Here is a 20,934-nt window from a genome sequence, read left to right on the forward strand (position 1 = left end):
TTCATTTTCTGCAACCTCTTGTGCATCTGCTCTCCCAACACTTTCTCTCCCTCGCTGTTGGAATGACTCACTTTCTATGTCCCCTCAATCCAGAGCACTTTTAGCCTTTAGCTCTCTCGCTGCGAAACCCCACCACCACACCCCTCTCACTTGGCTCCCTTCCCTCGTTTCTTCCCAGCTCTCTCCCTCTCACCTCTCCACTCTCTTCATATTTCATATTAAGCAATCCTTTCCATGGAGCCAGCTGTGTAAACAATGGGGACCAGCCCTCCATGTTTTCTCAGAACGAGAGAAAAATGCCAGAAAAACCTGGATACAAGGAGCTCGCCGCACGCCGTCCACACGGATGATCTATGGCCCTTTGTCTCTCCGACCTCCTTTGAGCACGAGTGGGACTTTCTGGGCAGAGATGTTGGTTTTTTGTGTGTGTGTGTGTGTGTGTGGCTGAGTGTTAAGTGTACGGGAGTGTTTATGCGGGTATGGGAGCTTTCTGTTACCATAGCCCCCTGCAAATATTGACCAAGCTGAATAGCTACAGTGAGTAGCTTGAAACAGTGCATGTCATGCTCGGCAAAATATGCATGCACTTTTGTCACCAGCTGCATTCTAACTGGATATAATATAGCTTGTTTGGTGCCTAATATGCACAAAAGTACCACACAACTTCCCCCATTTCATGGTTCTTAGGTTCTGATATTGATTATTAGAAAGCAGTGTCAGCTGTGTGTCACACAGCACACTTATATTTAGCAGAAGCTCTGGACCCATGTTACCCTGCTATCTATAGCGCCATAATCTGTCTACCTATACTGCCAGCAGCCTATTTTTACACCAGCGTTCCTGAAGTTGCAGGAGTTCCAGGGATTTAACTGTCTTTATCTGGTACCTTTTATTTAAGGGGTGGGTTGGCGGGCAACTTTAGTTGTAGGTTTTACTGACTTTGGTTGACACAATTTGAGAGTGTGTGTGTGTGTGTGTGTGTGTGTGTGTAAGTGTTCATCTGTCAAGGTTTGGTGTTTATGGCTCTGTATACATGCATGCAGGTGGGCAGATGGTGCAGTTCTGCACGGACAGCCACAGTCACACTCATTTTGTGTGAAGGAAGCAGGTTACCATCTTACCCTGACACACACACATACACAGCTCATCCCTGGGTTTATTTTTTGCAGGTGCAGTGCTTGCTGGCATTTGAGATAATTAAAGGCTGACCTTTCTGAGGTGAGGCAGAAATGTCACCCAGCCTGCTTCTCTGACAAGTGGATTCACCCCACAGGGGGCCTGGGCAAAACGGCTGAAGAATCTCAGCGCCCTGGATATGCACTTAGCACCCTTTAGCCTTCTTGCGCCACACTTTCTGACTGTCAGCGAGAAGTAGCTCCCATCCCCTGCTCTCTCACCCACAGCGCAACGGCTTTTCTGAGATTCCGATCATCTGAAGACTACACAGGTGGAAGGAGCGCTGAGGTGGAAGTACTGTTGGGTCAGATAGTTTGGAGGAGCGCTTCTCTTGCTTTTCACTATAAAAAAAGCAATGTAATGGGTTGAAAACTTATCCAATACACAGTTGAAATCTGTAGAGATGAAATAAATGATCAGTAGCTGTTTCAGGAGTATAAAGTCTAATGCACAAATGAAGAATTGATTTGCAAAAACCGGTAACTCCGTTTTATAAATTTTCAGAGAACTCATTTTTTTATTGTTTACTTGAGATAATAATAACAGTAAGACTAATTTTTTTTCTCTCCATTTTGTCATGTATTTTTCTACTGAGTCAAATCCACTCGACTTCAGTTTGATTGACATTATCTCAAGTAAACAATAAAATAAAAAGTTTCCTGAAAATTTATCAAAACAGTTATCTGTTTTTGCAAATGAACTCTTCAAATGCAATTTATTTTAGAGAGGTGCGTAGGGGCAGAACCCCCACACACTTTTTACTCTTTTTACTCAGACTGAACTTTATTCAAAATGGAAAGTTTTTTATGCAGAGTAGGATTACTATTGCAACAACACATCATCAGCAGCGTATCACTAAACCGTCCCGTAACAGTCTAACCCCAGCTCATTTAACCAGTTCAATCCAACGTTTGGCTTCATAATATGTTGAATTTCCAGTTAAGTCTAGCGAAATAGTTTTGTTTTTGTAAATCCTTCACCAAAGGCAGAGGTGGGTGACTTAAAACAGCATTCCAGCAATTTGGGTTGGTGGTTTGGCCGGACCTTAAACTTCAATGACTGTTTTTGTATGGAAAAGCCTTCTCATTTGCATTTACCGTTTGTATTTACATGTCTGTGCCCTGGTGAATATCGACAAGACAACATCATATCACTACAATTTTGTGCCATTTGAGCCTTTTTGATAAACTTTTCAAAAGGCTGGAGAGGGAGAAGAGCTCAAGGTTAGAGGATTGTCAGTAAGAATGTTTCTGGATCAAGTTTGAACCCAAAAAGTACAGTTATGTGACAATTAGTCACTGATACACCAGCACCAACTACGTCCCTCTTAAGCTACGGTTGTACTCCTTACACTGACAGTATATTTGGTTTTGTTGTACTTCTTTCTAGTCTGCTTGGAGTCTGCTTAAAGAACACATTCCACACATACACAATAGATTGACATGTATGTATTTGGCACACTTGCACTAATATAAATGGCCTTTTTTTCCCAGTGTGTGCATGTTGGTGTCCTTTTAGCGCAGTATCCGTGACAGCAAATTGAAGTGTGCTGGGAAACCCGAAGAGAACCTCCCATGCACCTTCTGGCGACAAAGTTTGTGTCACTTGGACCAAAGCAGCGAGCTTAAATTTTTTCATTCATTTTTCAGACTCCATCATTAAAGGCTGCTCATTTACTGTGTAACTAAAGGATATGTAGGGTTGCTAATATAATGTCTCTCTTAGGTTACTTTGAATAATTCTAACTTCAGCCTGTTTCAGTGTATCTTCATCATCATTTAGTAATCAGATAATTCAAGCTAAGGATATCCAACGGTAGTGACCTTCTCAGACTCTAAAACTTCTCACTAGCCTTTTAAGCCTAAATAATTCACGTCTATTAGCTGAAGTCCTGTACCAGTGACTTGTCAAAGTGTCCCTCTCTGCCCCCACCCCCCCTCACCTCACCACACATGTGGCCTACTCTTTATGCAAAACCCATCCCGGCTGAGCCAGTAATGTACAGTAAATGCAATGTACTGTAAGACACTCCCTGAGGGTGCAAAGACGACATGCATATATGATTCAGGACATGACTTGGGCATGCATTAATGAGCACTCACGCACGGGCTGCATGCGTGATCGCACACACCACGCTCTGACTCTGACACTTGTGGATATACAAGCATGTGTTCTGCATGTAGAAACACATCATGCCACCAACAACAATACACAAACGCACACACACCAACACATGCATGTACACACTCGTGTACATTTGCTCCCACAATATCCTGTCTCTGACGTATATGTCCACCCACGCTGCTGTTCTCATAAAAATTTCAACGCATCGTGCCCTGCAAAGCCAGACAGGTCTGACTCAGAGCCCGCTCTGTGGTGATAAAGACGGCCATCAGCTTTGAGCTAGCAGCCTGTAGCCTTTCCTGTGGAGAGACTTTTGTGCAAATCTGTGTGGATTTCATGGTTTGGCCATTACAGTGAAATTGTTAGTGAATGTTAAATGGAGAAATCCAATGTGACTGTGGTGCAAATAGCAACGGCAGTGGAGTGAAAGTAAATATGAAGCAGCATTTCTATCATTTAAACAGCAGGTGCAACGTATTGGCCGTATTCCAATGACATGCCTACAGGAAAGTAACAGCATTCATAAAGAAGCAGGCGTCGTATAACAACATGATAGCAATAGAACCGATACTGTGCTTATTGTTCTTCGATATTTGTTACCCTAGGCTGTTGTAAGCTGAACTACACAGCACTGAGGCTTCCCATAATGATCATTTCACTATACTGTGTTGGTATAGAACTGTAGAATGCGGTTTGAAGGAAATAACATTCCCTCACAAAGATCATTGACTGTAATGGCAGCTAATAGACTCATTTAAGATAGAGCCATCCTGTATAATCATGCTTTGTGAGGCAGTAGCATTATATGCAGCTAATTCCACTGGACTAAAGAGAAGTAGCTACACACAACTGCTCAGAAAGATATGTAGCAGCAGCAGCAGCCATATGGCTAACTGGTCGTCAGGTGAGATATAGATTATAGATGTCGCTGTGTGCATGTGTTCATATTTATGTGGGTGTTTGTTATCATGTCAAAGTCGCACTGTGCTTTTTTTTTCTAGGTCTTGACAACAACCAGTGTGTGTCTAACTTTCTGTCAGTGACCTCTTTGAACTTTGTTTGTGCATGCATCTACAGACACGTGTCTCTGTATGTCATGCGTTACATTTGCCATCCCCCGTGGCTGTTCGCTGCGTTGTATGCACGTCCACCCTGACCTCACGCTGCCATTTGCTGCTTTTCCTGAGTATTAATTCAGTCTTTGCTGTCCCAGCCAATTACAGTCTCTCATGCCTCCTGACCTCTAACCCATCCCTCTCCCTGCCTGTTACATGCCAAACAGAGTTAAGAACAAGTGACCCAGATAGTTTGTTTGTCTTTGCTTCTGCTGCAAGTGATCCCATACATTCCCTCAGGAGCTTCTCTCCATACAGCACCTTGCCTGTGTACTTCTAAGTATTGCTGAAATGAGTTTGGCAGATATGGGCTAGGAATTCTTAGAAGATCTTTGATGAAAAGATGTACATTAATGGCTTGATTTATACTACAGTACTCCATCTTTTAGCTGTACTGCTGTATGTGCAGTAAGCTGATGTGTGAATTATTTTTTTATGTGACGTATAGAAAGCTCACATACCCGTTTGTTACGCTTGTTTTCTTTTTATTTATCATCATCTCCAGTGTTTGTAGTTGTAACATGCGTGTTAATGTGAGACATGTCAGCCTTAGCAGCACTTGAGCGAATACATTGCACGATGAAGACCAGCAAGTGTGCGGCATTATGCACACAACTACTCCCCTTTTGTCTTCTTCATATCAATGACCTTTGTGTGTCAGCTGTAGGATATAGTACACATACATCATACGATGGGAGGCATCTGCCTTTGAGATTGGAGAGCACCCTGACAGAGGAATGGAGGAGAGATCTTTGTGTGAAGAAAAGAGGGAGAAAAGAGATGTGTGCATGAAGAGAAAAAGAGCATATACAACTGTTCCTGCTTCAAATAGATATGTCAGGTGCATATATGCTCAACAAAAATATAAACACAACACTTTTGTTTTTGTTCTCCATTTGTTATGAGATGAACTCAAAGATCTAAAACTTTTTCCACATACACAATATCACCATTTCTCTCAAATATTGTTCATAAATCTGTCTAAATCTGTGACAGTGAGCACTTCTCCTTTGCTGAGATAATCCATCCCACCTCACAGGTGTGCCATATCAAGATGCTGATTAGACACCATGATTAGTGCACAGGTGTGCCTTAGACTGCCCACAATAAAAGGCCACTCTGAAAGGTGCAGTTTTGTGCTCACTATCACAGATTTCTACAGATTTGTGAACAATATTTGAGAGAAATGGTGATATTGTGCATGTGGAAAACGTTTGAGATCTTTGAGTTCATCTCATAAAAAAATGGGAGCAAAAACAAAAGTGTTGCGTTTATATTTTTGTTGAGTGTATATGCTCATATCGACACATACATTCAAAGCACATGAAACAAGTTGCATGTTCACAGATGTGTGCAGGGATTTCAGCCTACCCCATCCAGTGTATTATGAGCTGTTTGTGGAGTTGTGATTGGTTTGTGTACATTGACAGGAAGGAGAATGTGGAGTGCACGTCAGCAGCTTCACCCAGCTTTTGTGTCATGTGCAGTTTTCACAGCAGATTATACCGGTCCTCGGTTGTGCCCTGGATCCTCGTATAGTGGTGTTTGTTTGATTTGTGTGCGTGTGTGTGTGTGTGTGTGTTTTTCTCCTAACCGCTGGCAGAGAGATTACACAGGTGCTCAGCTGCATTCTGCTTGTGTCCACACTGTTGAGGCTTGCGAGTGGCTATGCACGGATGAGCGCAGAAAGGTCTACTGATTGGATAATGTGTTTGAAATGCTTCAGCTGCAACAATCAGACATTGTTTACATGCATCAGAAAATGTTGTTCAGCGCTTAGCTTTAGGCATGTGGAACTCATTCATGAAACACCCCTATAAAAAAACCCCCCTCAGACTACATCCTTTTTTGTGTAGGATTCATCAGTATTTTTGAGATTTACATATTCATAAGAACACTTTTAACTGTCTGAACCCCAGGAGCTCCTGTACTCAGCATGGGCTTATTTGTCACTGCAATATATTCCTGATTAATGGTTTAATTTTGGTGATTTTGTAAGACAGCACGCTTTTCAAACCTGTCTTATGTTTTGAGGTTCAAAGGGTGAAACGGATATCTACAAATTCATCACAAAATAACAAGAAAAAGCTATATTAATGTCGGAGAAAGCAAGATATTTTAATAGTATAGTTATGTTTAACAGTTTTATGTTTAAATAATGTCTGCTTGAGAATAATAGGAGAAATAGTTCATTTTATAGGATATATTAGATGACTTACTTACCGTTAATTGTGTCTCATTCGAGTAAGATCCCCTTTGATTTGATTATCTGAGCTTGATGCTGAATTTTGATACGGTTCAATGACCCTTATTTGAAAGTTTAACATCTCTAAACAAACCTGCCTACTCAATCAAAGAGTAACTCCTATTCGTCGTGTTAGTCTGGTGTTAAACTTTGCAACTAGACAAGGGTTAGCTAGGGTTCCCTGATCTACTGTGCATGTATGGAACATGTAACCAAATGGTTTCCAAGTGGACTAGAAAGTAGCACAACAGGAACAACAACATGATCAACAACATGCCCACGGTGTCTGCAGCTGTCCGTGTGTGCATCTACAAGGGAGTATAACCAAGCCCTTAGTCTGTTGCTATCCACTGTGAAGTATAATCAAAGCTGGCCATGCTGCAGCTTTTTTGTTTGTCCCTGGTTTGGTTGTTTACTGTGACACCAGTAAAAAGGAATTGGGCGTGTATGCGCCACAACAAAGTTCCTGCTCCTGCTCTAAGTCTGTGAGTGTGAGATGCCACTTATTATTCAGACCGGCCTCTTATGGTGCTCACACTAGACTATGTAATAATAGCTGAGAAGGAAGTGGTCCATTTTCAGCCTGTGGGTCTCCCACTGTCCCAGTCAGCTGTAATTCCTCATTGAAACACTCAGTTCAGTGCATGTGGCCTCTGGGTATTACATTAAAGTATATATGGCTTTACATCACTTTAGTGTGTATTTTTGACAATACTGATGCATTTTACATTATCGCGTTAATGTGCACTGTGGAGTGTATCAAAGCCATGTTTTATAATGGTAATGGTTATGTAGCAGTCTGTATTATGTAAGCAGAAATAATATCTTATGGCCATTGTCAGTATGTAACTCTTAACTCGCTTTTGGATTAATAGGTGGCTGGTAAGGAAAGACACGTTAAGGCTTTAAAAGCAAATAAAACTATGCCCAGCTCCCACAGGCTTTAAAAAAAGTCTGTAAAAGCTTTTGAACTGATGCATGTGCCCCTCTCAGCTCACATGCCCTGACCACCAGCTCACTGACAGGGTGAGAGCGTGAGAGCACTTTGGCAATGAGCAAATAAAAATAAGGCTGCTAATAGAGAGCCTCTAAAATGAGCTCCATCTGATTAGGAGCCATATCAGTGCTACACAAACACTACTATCTATACTTAGTCACACTGTCATGCAGATGCACGGTCTTATAATAGTTTAATCACCTCTTCCTATCTGGATGTAAATACACAGTCACACATCCATGAATGCAAGAATGTGCAATAGCTGTGTAGATCCACAGCACAAAATGCATTTGATTCACCGTAAAGGCTATAAAAGTGTAACAGGCCTCCGTTTTATTGGCCTATTCTTTTCTATTGGTTTGTGTTCATGCCACATGAATTGCAGGTTTCTTTGACTTTGCACTTAAAAAGAGTAACAAAGTCTGCATAAGGAGAATGGAGAGGTGGTGCTGGTATCAGTAACAGACCTTCACTCAAGAGACTGAAGCTCGAGTGCCACGTTGGACCAAACTTTCTTGTATATTCAAAGCACTGTTCATCACCAATGCTGCTAATAGAAGGCACAGTTTGTAGCCCCAAGAGCCCCAAGCAGTTTCTGGGAGTTTTTAACTACTGTCACGTTTTCACTGAAATATAAAGTTGTGTAGAAACAGTATCAACCATTGATAGAAGTAGAGGGAACTCAAACATGTCTTCTGTGTATTTTCCAACCTGGAATCAACATTTCCATTGCAACTTTCTATTTGCCCACAGGTGTAACCAAAGGGTGACTCTATGTGATATTTTATTACTTATATTTTCAATTTGTTTCCATACTTGTCTCCTATCAGCTCTGTGTACACACAGCCTGCAGTTCAGCCAGAATTCCTTGAATTCTTACTGTTGGTCACAGCTTACCAGGTAATGACTTTACAGTTACCACAACAAGAACAGAAATGTTGCTTTTTACTGATTCTGGTTTAGTTTAAACAGATGTTTTTGGTGAAACTTTTATAAGCGATATGCAGAACAATCTGAATTTCATGAATCCCGATGAATCGTTTTGTTAAAGTTAAGGTTCCGGCTATGATAAAAGGTGTGATTTTGGCAGTTTCTTTGAAAGATAATGGGCCTTTCAAACTTTCAAGCTGGCAGGTACTTGGAGTTCAGAGGGTTAAAGAACAGTTTCCACACTATTTTCTACTTATCGTAACACATGTCAAGTAGCTCCAGTGAAGATGGTGGCAGCTGTTTTACAACATATAAAATAAAATAAGTGGCACAGTGGGTCAAATGAGGAATATAGCGAATTTGTACTAAAAATAAATAAGTCTATTGTGTTGTCTCGTGATGGCCAGTCACTTTATTGATATGTTTAATGGTGGTTTTTCCCGAAATTTGTCATCCATCTGTACACGACGGCCTGCCACCAGTGCGCCCCTCTCACCTGTCATATCCTGATGCTTTTTGGGAGCAGGCACGCAAATGTGTCTAACTTGACCCCTCTCGCTTTACAAGAGTTCATCCATGATGTCCTGGTGGGATTCATGCTAGACAGCCACATTCCTGAACAAAACTGCTCATGCAAAGACATATTCCTCTTGTTTTTTCAGTGCGGTCTGTGTGTGCGTTTCAATGCTTCGTAGTTTTACTGCTCCACATTACATCTACTGACTCATAAAAAGGTCAGTGCTGCAAAAAGAAAAAAGTTCTGCTCATGTTATGACAAGCTGTTTTGAAGAAATGGCTCTTCTCCTACTCTTGTATATATTGTGATGCTAATGTAGCGTTTTATGATAATTGTGTCCTCTTTGTGTATGGTTGTCAGTGCCCCTGTGTCTCCTCCTGCTTTCTGTGGTGATTACAGGTCTGTTTGTTCACGTCTTGCTCTTAATTTGGAAGTAAACTCCGCAGCAGAAAGCTCTAGCGGTTCCTCGAACGGTGCCTTGGGTCTCACCTCTGGCTTCTGCAACTGGTGTAATTAGCAAAGTTTTCTTTTGTGCTGCTCTCTTCATTTATGTTTTGGCTCGCCTCCCACAGTATTTGTAGTCTGTCACTGTTAATGAGCGTGTATACGAGCACACAAAGCTGTGAGGAGACATCACACACCCACTGCTCTCTTCGCAATTTTAACACTCCATTAGATAATTAAGGCGGATGGGGTGTTTTTGTATCATTTCAGATGAGACATTACCATTAATTAGCGTCAAAAGAAAAGAACTGTTTTGCTCAAGCAGTTAAGTACAAAAGGAAGTGATCTCTTTACCTTGTCACTGAAGCACTAAATGATCTCTCGCTATATCTCCCTCTCTCTCTGTTTTATTTTTTTCAGAGGCAGGGGCTTAGCAACTGCAAAGAGGGGGCCCGACCAAGGAGAAGAGCTTTTTCTTGGCATCATGTGATCTGCGCTTTCCCTCGGAGTGCTCTGCAGTGGAAGAGTGAATCTACGCCCTTGTGAAAGCATCACAACCACTAGCACCCCTATCACCACTATCAGCGCTCCTGACTGCTGCCATCAAAGCCACCTTTTCTTGACTCGACTTGCCTTCTGTCTCCCCCCCTTCATCTCGGAGATAAGGAATGGCCTTGCTGCTTTCGTGCCTTTCCAACGCCTCTCGCAAATAAGGCCTTTTAGCTTCTTTCACAATACCAGAGAAAGGAAGGATAAAACACTCTGCAGTCCCCTTTATACTCCTGCTCTGTGCCTCGTTTTTTTTTTTTTTTTAAATCTTTGTGTCCTCAGTAACTTAAGCCTCAACAAACACATTCACTAAACCAACAGGATTTTTTGTTCTGGTGACATCTACAGCAGCTGTTTTAAGGGCAACCTTTCCAAACGTGAGGGGATTTTTATTTTTGCTTTTTTGCTTTTTTACACAAACTTTTCCTGGCAGTGTTTTGGAGTATCCACTGATCCAGCATCCCTATGGGGGATTAAATCGTTACAGGAATCCATACTGACTCCTCTTTGGCTCTGTTGCGTCTTGTTAAGGAGTTTTTTCATTGAGGTCTGTTCGTGACTGGAGGTGGACTGAGCCAGCATGGCTGGGAAGGGTAACCCAGTGCCGGGGCCCCACCTCAACGGCTTCCCCATGCCCACTTACTCCTACTTCTTCCCGCACATGTTGGGAAGCCTGTCGCCTCCAGCCCTGCCAGGACTGCCCATCAGTGGCTACAGCACCCCCTCTCCAGCCAGTAAGTAAACTTTTTCCTTTTACGCGTTTTGCTCGCTCTTTGCTGGTTCGAGTTTCAGATGTCTCAGGCTGCCCTGTGCTGTGGCTATTGAGTGACACGAGGTGGGGAGAAGATTTACTTTCCTTTGTGTGTGTGTGTGTCCTGGTTTACCTGTGAGGCTGCAGTACACGGTTTCCTGTTCAGCTCCCCCGCTGTGTGTGTGTGTGTGTGTGTGTGTGTGTGTGTGTGTGTGTGTGTGTGTGTGTGTGTGTGTGTGTGTGTGTGTGTGTGTGTGTGTGTGTGTGTGTGTGTGTGTGTGTATACATTTGCTTATGCCTGCGAGTCTGCTGGTAAAAGAACACTTTCATCTCATCCTGTTTAGATCATTCCTGTTTGAAAGATGTGTGTGTTGGTAAACAGAGAGAGGCAGCCACACACACCCACCCACACACCCACATAGCCTCCAGCGCTGTCCTTAATTTACAAACCCACACGCGTACACACAAGGAAACGTCAGTGTGGATCACAAGGAAATGAGGCAGGACAGCCAGAAAGCGGCATTGTTTATTTAGGGAGCAAAAATTTGGCAAGTGTTCCTAAAATAAATTTCACAAATGCTATCGTTGTAGCCAGCGTTCATGCTACAGCTCCTTTTTACAATCCATCAAACGCTTCACAACGGACTTGCAAAGTTGCTTATTTAAGTCAAACTAAGCGAAAAGTACTTTTTCAAAAGGAAATAAAGGAGTTCTGCAGCACATTGTTTTATTGACAAATAGCACTGAAAAGGCATTGACATCTGTAGTTTTCACCAACACATTGTCTAACATTTTATTTCATGGTACCAAATGTTTTTCAGTGTAATTGTGTAACTGTTATGTCATGACATTAGTCATTTTTAGACAATAGCAGCAACAGATTGAATGTTCATTTGAGTTGCACTACTGACTTAAATAAGCTGTGTTTTTTATATTTATTTTTATTATGTTGGAGTTTCCAGTTTAACTCTGCATCTTTGCACTTTAACATATAAACATTTGTTTACGTCTCGCACCATGCTTCATTTTTATGGTTTAAATTAAATGGCTGCTCGGTAAAACAGTCAATAGATTAACTGACAGAAAAACAGCTGCTAGTGGTAACCCTGTAAAGAAGGAGATCTATAACCTATGAACAAAGATAGAAGAAACATTTGGGTCATAAGCATTGTAATCATATAAAAATACTTCATCTGTGCTTTAAAGTTCAGCACAGTAGTGTGTCTGTTCAGTCTTTGAACCGCACAATAGACTACGGAGCATCAACAAGCAGCTGAAACAGGAACTAAAGCGGTGATGTTAGAGACGTACAGTCAGTTTGTGTGCATTAGTGTGGACAGGCCCGGCAGACCGTGGCCTCGCTCTCACAGGTTCAGAAGGGGTCAGTGTATTGACTTTCTATCTGCTGGAGTTTGCATTGGCAGTCAGCGTGAAGGGAAGTGAAGAACAGTTAGTGCCCAACCCAGTCACTCCCACTTCCCCAATACCAAATACTCCACCTTACTCACAAAGACTGGAGCTCCTGTCAAATTCCTCTTTTTGCAAGTGTGTGTGTGTGTGTGTGTGTGTGTGTGTGTGTGTGTGTGTGTGTGTGTGTGTGTGTGTGTGTGTGTGTGTGTGTGTGTGTGTGTGTGTGTGTGTGTGTGTGTGTGTGTGTGTGTGTGTGTGTGTGTGTGTGTGTGCGTGCGTGTCCACTCTCCCTGTGTTTGCCATGTGGGGCGGCAAGATTTCTTCCCTTTTGCCTGGACAAACATTTCCTGTCTGTAAACACTGGAGAGCCAGGGACACCACAGTTTCCTGACGTGCACGAGCGCACATTCACACTTGCACACATGCACAACGTAAACACAATCTTTGCCCTTCATGCTGACTCACTTTCTCTGACTCCTTCTCCTCCTCGCATGCAGATAACTGCAGGCATAATTCACACATGCTCTCGCACACACACATGCAGCAGTAGAAGCACACGTCTTCTGCCAGCATGCTCACACACACTGTAACACACCACCCGAGTCACCCCCACCTCTCTCTCTCCCTCTCCCTCCCCCTCCTCTCTGGCAGATCATTTCTCTCCCCCTTCTTCTTCTCTCTCACATTTACACACACACACGCCAGCTAAGCTCCCATTCAGCGCTGAGCAGTGAGGAAGGAGAGGAAGGAGCGGGAATGCTGAGGGTGGGGGGAGAGACAGTTTGTTTGGAGCTCGAGCTGGGGGATTTACAGAATGTTAGATCGGAGGCAAGAGAGCCGAGCACTGTCCTTGATGGATTTCAAACATGGCAGGGCTTCTAGTGAGAGCTAAATGCACAGGACTGTATGCTTGTGCTTACGCCGAGTGAACACTTTAGCTTTTTTTCTTGTGAGCTTGCTATTGTCCAGGAGAATATTTCGTCCTTCGTATCACTGTTGATGGCATGCTTTTATACTTTAACACTATGAAAGTAGAATGGAATATATGATTCTTTTCAACTGGGACTGAAGGACAGTGTGTATCTTTTTACACTACCAGTTAAAAGTTTGGACACACCTTCTCATTTTGTGGGTTTTTCTTTATTTTCATGACTATTTACATTGTAGATTCTCACTGAAGGCAACAAAGCTATGAATGAACTCATACGGAACAAGAAAAGCACTCCACCAAGGCTGCTCAGTCGTTATATCATTTACGACATGTGAAATCTTTAATAAAAAGTCACCTTGCATTGAGCACAGGCATTTGTTATGCATGCGTACGTTATGTACGGATACCGGATCACGTGACCTAAATATGTAGCGGGATTGATGGGATCGGAAACACGCCCACAGTTTAATCAATTGTTCCTTGTATGATTTAAGACAGATAAGTCCGATAAATCCGCAATGGTCGATTTTATTTGTAGTAGGATCACAATCATGTGATCGTCAGCAGGCAGCTGATGTAGCATTCACTTGTTGTCATAGTTACAGTGTCGCTGTGACGCTATCTCGCAATGATACGGAAATCCAGACTATAAGCCACATCACTGCCAAAATCCAATCAGTTGGTTCTTGTGTAATTTCTGACCTTTCCTGAAAATTTCATCCAAATCTTTTATTTCGTTTTTGAGGAATGTTGCACACAGAAAAACAAATGTACATCGATCGTCGAATAAATCCGCCTCAACACCTGTTTTATATTTTACATTCTTTAGAATAGCCACCCTTTGCTTTGATTACTGCTTTCCACACTCGTGGCATTCTCTCGATGAGCTTGTTGAGGGAGTCACCTGAAATGATTTTCACTTCACAGGTGCCTTGTCAGGGTTAATTTGCGGAGTTTCTTGCCTTCTTAATGGGACTTGGACCATCACTTGTGTTGTGCTAAAGTCAGATTGATACACAGTTGACAGACCTATTTGACAACTGCAAGTGTTGTGAGTGAAATTTTATTTATATTTTACCTCTATCACCAGTATTGATTACAGCTATAATGACTGCTGTTTTGGCTGTTATCATGCTGCCTAAATGTGGGTATAAACTACAGATGTAAGTTGATGACAACGAATGACAAAGCGTGATCTTGCTATTTATTGTCATTGCTCAACTCATTTGTCATCAGAATCATGTTCGCTAGACCTTCCCTTTTGTTTGTCTCCTCTTCTTTCTGGTCTCTCTGCTCTGTTCAGATTCCTCCTCTGCCCCTTTCTCAGAGCTGTCCAGCTCCTCTGCCTCAGCCTCCTTTAGCAAACCACAATAGACCAATTATTTGGACCAAGCAGAGCAGAAGGGTTAATCTAGGCCTGCAACCCCACTCTCTCTCGCTGTCTTCAGCTCCAGCCTCCTGGGTTATGTCTTCACATCACATTATCTGAAAATCATCAGGTTAGGTTACGCACCGGAGCAATCAGTTACAGATATCGATATTACATTTATTGCCTGCAGCTTTATTAGTTAGCTGAATGTTATCACTATGGATTTATCTCGCCAACAAACATGCACGCCACCGTATTGAACACAGCCAAATATCCACATCCAGTGACACGCACACTCAAGCATAGACGTGCACAACTGTCATTAGTGTTTTCGATTAAATCCTTCACACCGCGCGGCTGTATGAATATGGAAGTATGTGGCAATAACAGCCCAGCTATTGATCCTGTTATTATCATTAAAGCCTTCTGCTGTCTGTCACCAGCCCCAGCACTGCTATTACATTAGCACAGTGTTAAGAGGGATCATAATGAATGGAGCCAGCTTGTTACCTGCTGCCGCGGCTTACTAATTTGCTTTTCCCCACAGAGCGCTCTTGTTTCTGCAGCCGCAGTAATTGCTTGGTACACGAGTCTTTCCTATCTCTTTTGACTTATTAGAGGGCAAAATGGCATTTATGAATGCACCTCTGGGCCAGCAGGAGAAATATGAAAGGATATTTTCAGACCTCAAGGAAGGTGGTGTGATAGTGCATATGTGTGCGTGTGTGTGTGTGTGTGCTACCTATCCCATTAAGCAGCCCATAGTGAAATGTACTGACCAAGAGTAAATATGGATATGGTAATACTGGGCAGAGTGTGTTTGTGAGGTTGTGTGTGTGTGTGTTTGTGCACTGGTTTCTGGACAGACAGGTGGTTCCTCTCTGCCCCGGTGGTCTGCAGGAATCAAGGGGGCACGTCAGTACACTCCATGGGTGGCTCAAACAGACACACACTTTCACATACACGAAGCTTGTGTGGTAGGGATAAGGATAATGACAGTGAGAAGCACTTGTGCTCTGCTACCCTTTGACAGCACGTCAAAGTGTGTGTGGGTACCTTGCAAACATCCATCCTATTGACTGAAGCACCTTTTCTGTCAAGTTACCCGGTGCCAGCCATTTAGCTACTTTGGAAAGTCGCACACACAGACTCACACACCGAAGCCGTTCCTCTGGGGGACTGGTTGTCATTATTGGAAAGTCATTTGAGGGGTGCCGATACTCTGATGGCGAGGACGCAGGCTTATTAAACATGGTGTGTAAAACACATCCAGCATGGCAGCCTAGCACTCATTCACCCCAGCTTAATGACCTTGTTAATTAACTGCTTAGCACTGGGAGGCTGAAAAATGAGCACAAGGACTGTCCTATTCTTAAATTTTGAAAGAAGCAATTGTCTCCGATACTGCTTTCAGATCCTTAGCACTTTACAGAGAAGAGTTTTGTCCCTTAGCTTTAAATCAGATTACACGTTAGTGTAATCTGATTTCTGTGTATTGTAGCTATCAGGTCATTCATTTATATTTCTTAATTTTAACAAATCAAACAAATGCATTTAATGATTTTGCTGTTCTTTTTCGTAACAGTTTTAAGACTAGAATTTTTCCGCAAACTTAAACTTCTTTTATTATTTTAGATGTGGCAGAGCATTGCTTGTACTTTGACAGACATCCTCATCACTGAAGCGCAGTCTTTAATACGAGAAAATAACATTTATGCAAATAAGTTAATTCATGCTTTAATTTGAAATTTACTTAAAGGGAGTTCTAAGACTCTCTTTAAGGTTTCAAAACAGCGAGAAGCTGTTATTTTATTTTCAGTGTTGTCAAGCAACCGTTGTCAAGGAAAGCAACTATATTGCCTGTCAAGAACATTATTGTTGGAAACTTCTTCATTACCTTGGACCACTTTCAGTGCTGTTTACAGAATCAAACCTGAAAACTCTGATCCTTAACCTCGACCTCTTTGCCCTTGTGGTACATTTCCACCGGGGGTTTTTTTCAAGGCGAAGGGACGCGCCTCTTCCCAGCATTGGAGGCTTGATGTTCGTTTCACTAGGCGACAAAGAAAACATACAGGCTCCTACAACTGTGCTCCAAAACACTGGCTGCACCTGATTGGACCAGCACTTCCACTCCGGGGCCATCTCTTCCCGGATTTCAATCCGGACCAACATGACGACTCATTTGGAAACTTTTCTCTATTACTTAAGTAGTTCACAGAAATGTGCCTGAAGATGGAACCAAGTCAGAAAAGACATTGAAAAACATAATGCACACTGTAGAGGCAAATAGCACACTGTTAACCCTTTAAACTGAAATCCCAACAGCAGATTTGAAAGGCATGTTATCTTTAAAAAACTACAAAATGGCATAATTTATCAGAAACAGAAACTGTAACAAGTTTCCTTGTCCAGTCCTTGAGCTTTCCATATTAAAAATCATGTTATTCTACATGTCATATTTAAAAATTAGCTAAAGATGACGTCTTAATTTTTGACAGATTTTGTTGAAGACACTTGTAACTTGAAAAAATGTACATGTCGATTCCATTTTTTCCCCCACTTTTCTCAAAAAATAATTACAGATATTTAGGTTTAATGTTTTCTTTGTTATGAATTCTGGAATAACTTTGGTTATTTTTGAGTTCTCTACACTTTTAGTTATGGTTGTGCTCTTTCAATAGCAGTGCACGACTTGACAGGAGCAAAAAAAACAGTTTGGGGTACAGAGCATTATCACAATACCAGTCCATATTACACTAGACTACGACTGCCATAACCAACACTAGAAGCTACAATAATTTAAAAAGATACGTGGCAGCTTCAGTAAACAAGGACACACCAATGCTTACTGTGTGTGCCTCCTTCCATGTGCACATGTGTTTGTGAATTTAATGATTGGGAGTGGCCTCCTAGGGGTTTTATTGTGGATCAAAGTGTGCACTTGGGTGTTGTTTCTTGGGATAGTAGGGACACAGCCCAAGCCTGGGAGAGCAAATATGTCGTCAGTGAAAGGTATGGATACCCATGAGGAAAAATTAGTGCAGATGGACAGAATGACTCCCTAAGAAGGGGCCGATAGAATCAGAGGGACAGAGCTGCAGAAATGCAAGCCTCGTATGCAGATGTGACAGAAGTGAGAGTCCCAGGCACACACACAATACAGAGACACACACAGTGGTTTGCAGCACCCTTGTCCTGTGTAATCTCTGTGCCAAACACCAGCAAGCCCTGCCACAGGGCTCCCTCAAGAAAACCATCACCTCCTTCAATTGGCCTCTGGCCTTCTACATCCCTCTTTCCCTATTACCCTTTCTCTGGTTTCTGCTCATCTCTTGTTCTCTCTGGCTTCTCAACCTTCCATTTTTCCTCTCCCTCCCTACATCACACCTTTCCACACTTCATCTTTCTTTCGTCCACACCAGTACACCTCCCCATTCCCCACCTCTTTTTCTCTCTCTCTTCATTCTCTGCTTATCCCTGTCTTCTCAACCCTCCCTTTTCTCCCACCTCTAGGACTTGACAGAGCTATCATTACCGGTGCCACCTAGTTACTCGCACCCTGTTATTTTCCATTTGCTTTGAGGGGACCCAGGGCCAAATCCCTGCCCACAATACTTGATCCTAGCCACAGGATTTATCCCCGAGTGGCTTGGCAAGTGTGGTCCACTCCCCCAAGCCCCCCTTTTCTTTCTTTTTCTCCTCATCTCTCCTTTTTTCTTCTTCTATCGCTTGCTCTCACATTCTGCCTTTCTTTCTACAGGTTTTTTTTTCCTCCCATGGCCGCTTATGCAAATACAGACCCTCCTTTTCAAAAAGCTGTCTACCCATAATCCGATGGATGGCTCCATTTTCGGTGTGCTGCACACACACATTCAGACACACATTTGTGCATGCATCACACACTCTATTAGGAATACAAGGACACATGCTATCTCTCATAAACATTCACACCAATTGGCACACATATGCACACTTTCATGCAGATACACACTGGTGGAGTGACACAGAAACCCTCCTCTGCAGCATGGGTGTTATATTTTCTGCAGTGGGGGCTTTTAAGCTGTAGTTGGGCCATAACAACTTTCAAACCAGCAGGCTGTCGCCAGCCAGCCATGCAGCACTCAGTTGGGGTAAACACTGGCATAATCTAAAATCTCCTCTGATGTGCCAGTGCAAGTATCTGTATTCTGCTCTCTTCAAAGGCCCCTCAAGGAAGTCAAGACAAGGGTAAAGCGATAAGAACTCTTTTTTTCCGCCTCTCCCTCTCTATGACTCTTCTATCCTTTCTTTCAACCTACCTTGCGCTGACCCCCTTCTCTTTGCTTTATCTCTTCTCCCCTCCCACACGCACATATATCTCTATCTTCTTATGCCTTTTTGCAGTACCCATTGCATACAGCCCAAATTCATGCTGCTGCATACATTCAAATGTCAATGACTCTCTCACAGGCATCATTCCTCTATTGTCCTTTGATAAGCGTAGGAATGACGGCATCTGTAAAATATAGGGCAGTTTACCTAATGGAGGAGATGAGGGAGGGAAGAAAAGGAGAGTGCCGAGGAAAAGGTTGTGAGAGCTGTGTAGGTCTGCCCTGCACAGCTCGGAGAGTGATTGAATGATCAAAGCAGAGCTTTGCTTGTTGTCCAAGGGGTTTCAGAGGGAAAGCCCTTTCTCAGCAGCTAATGCGCTTTTCAGCCTAGCACAATAGCTAGCTGTGTTGCGCAAAAGGGGTAAGAGAGCTCTGTTCGGCCAGAGCTTATGGGGCCACCAGCTCTCTCTTAGGCACCTCTCTAAGGGGCCTCTGGCCACACTTAACCTCAAGCCTGTCTGCGAACATTAGCACATAACCTCCTCAGAGTGGAAAGATAATGTGCTTGTGACAACATTAGCACATTATAGGGCTAAGTGTACCATAGGCAGGCTAATGCAAAAGAATTTGTGCTGGTTTGGATAACCATTAGCATCTGGAGATTTGTGGATGCCGGGCTTAAGCTGTTGCGATGTGTGTCCTCCTGCTGTTGGTTATTTATTGCTTTTTTAGTTATGTACTTTGTAAAACATGAGTCTTTGTTGGTGTACCTTTCAGAGTGCTTATTTTTATTCAAGGCTGAACATGTCAATGCTGTTAAAACACTGAAACACTTTTCTGCAGTGTGTCACGATGACAAGGTAAAGTAAATGTCCTCATTAGAGATGTTTTTACTCATTTTATTTTGTATTATCCATCTTCAGGTGGCAGCTGTGTCTACACTACTTTTTAACAGGACACATTATTGCCTGGAGTCCTCCGTAATTTGTAATAATCACAATAAATTGCAGAGGTTGTCTGCGTTATTCAAGATTTCCTTGCAAATTGCCTTCATTGCCAGTAGACATGGAGGTCATCTGATAATATTAGAAGTGGAAGAATCAGCATCTCTGTAGTTTCTCTGTTTTTTTCCCCCCTCATAGACTGAGAATTATCCTGGCAGTTGAAATTATTAACGAGATCTTTGATACTGTTTTAGGTGTAAACATAGAAAATGTAAATCAGCAAAGCAGAATGGAAAAAAGTAAAGCTGTGAGTTAGTTTTATTTATACACCATAATATCACAGATTTGTCTCAAAGGGGTTTACAATCTGCACAGTATGTAACATCCTGTGTCCCTAGACCCTCAATTCAGATTAGTAATAGACATTTGGGACTGTAATTATTACTGGTGTAGATGGGAAGGAAACGGAAACATACGTGCTCCAGACGGGATTAAAATCCCTGATCAGCACATGCAATATTAAAATCAATGAACTTCTCTTACTTAAATAAATTCCATCTGCATAATATATCCTGAGTGCATGTGCTGCACGAAACACAGATGTGTTTGATTATTTTAACATAGTCAGAAATAAGGCTTGTGCTCATAGTATACAACCCTTACATTCAGGGCTTTAAATTGGTGCTATGTGCCTTCTGCGCATATGTGCGAGTGTATTGTCATTAATTAGCCAGTAGTAGAAGCAGTGCTTCTGCTTCCTTTTAGTGTGGAACTTAATGAACTGAAAGAATTTGATTTAACAGATAATAGGCAGTAATTCTTTTCTATTTACTAATGCTTTGTAGCAAATGGAAAAGTTTGTAGCTAATGTAGTATAAGTCCAACATTTCACTCTTTCTTTATTGATATATTTTTTATTTAATTTACTTTACTCTGAAAGCACACAGTGTGTAGAGAGAGAGAGCGATTTCAGACAGTGTCAGTGATGTAGATTAAATCCACATCAGGGGTTTACCTTTCTGTGTTATACCTCCTTTATGGGCTTCCTCTGGACCAGAACTGCACATTGGTTGGACCCCGTCGTACTATGACAGCCTAGAAATGGAAATGAATTCAGTG

General features: G+C 42.3%; 1 protein-coding gene across 4 annotated transcripts in view; it reads left to right on the top strand.

Annotated features, from left to right (window-relative positions):
* raraa (retinoic acid receptor, alpha a) overlaps nucleotides 1-20,934 on the top strand; it is a 154,084-nt gene that overhangs the window by 59,959 nt on the left and 73,191 nt on the right. For all 4 annotated transcript variants that reach the window (XM_022204894.2, XM_051939534.1, XM_051939535.1 and 1 more), the window contains one exon: nucleotides 9,969-10,831. In XM_022204894.2, coding sequence (XP_022060586.1) covers nucleotides 10,678-10,831 — 154 coding nt within the window. In that variant the 5' untranslated portion in view covers nucleotides 9,969-10,677. The remainder of the gene's footprint in view (nucleotides 1-9,968; nucleotides 10,832-20,934) is intronic.

Source organism: Acanthochromis polyacanthus, chromosome 19 (genome assembly GCF_021347895.1).
Source record: "Acanthochromis polyacanthus isolate Apoly-LR-REF ecotype Palm Island chromosome 19, KAUST_Apoly_ChrSc, whole genome shotgun sequence".
Taxonomy (NCBI): Eukaryota; Metazoa; Chordata; class Actinopteri; family Pomacentridae; genus Acanthochromis; species Acanthochromis polyacanthus.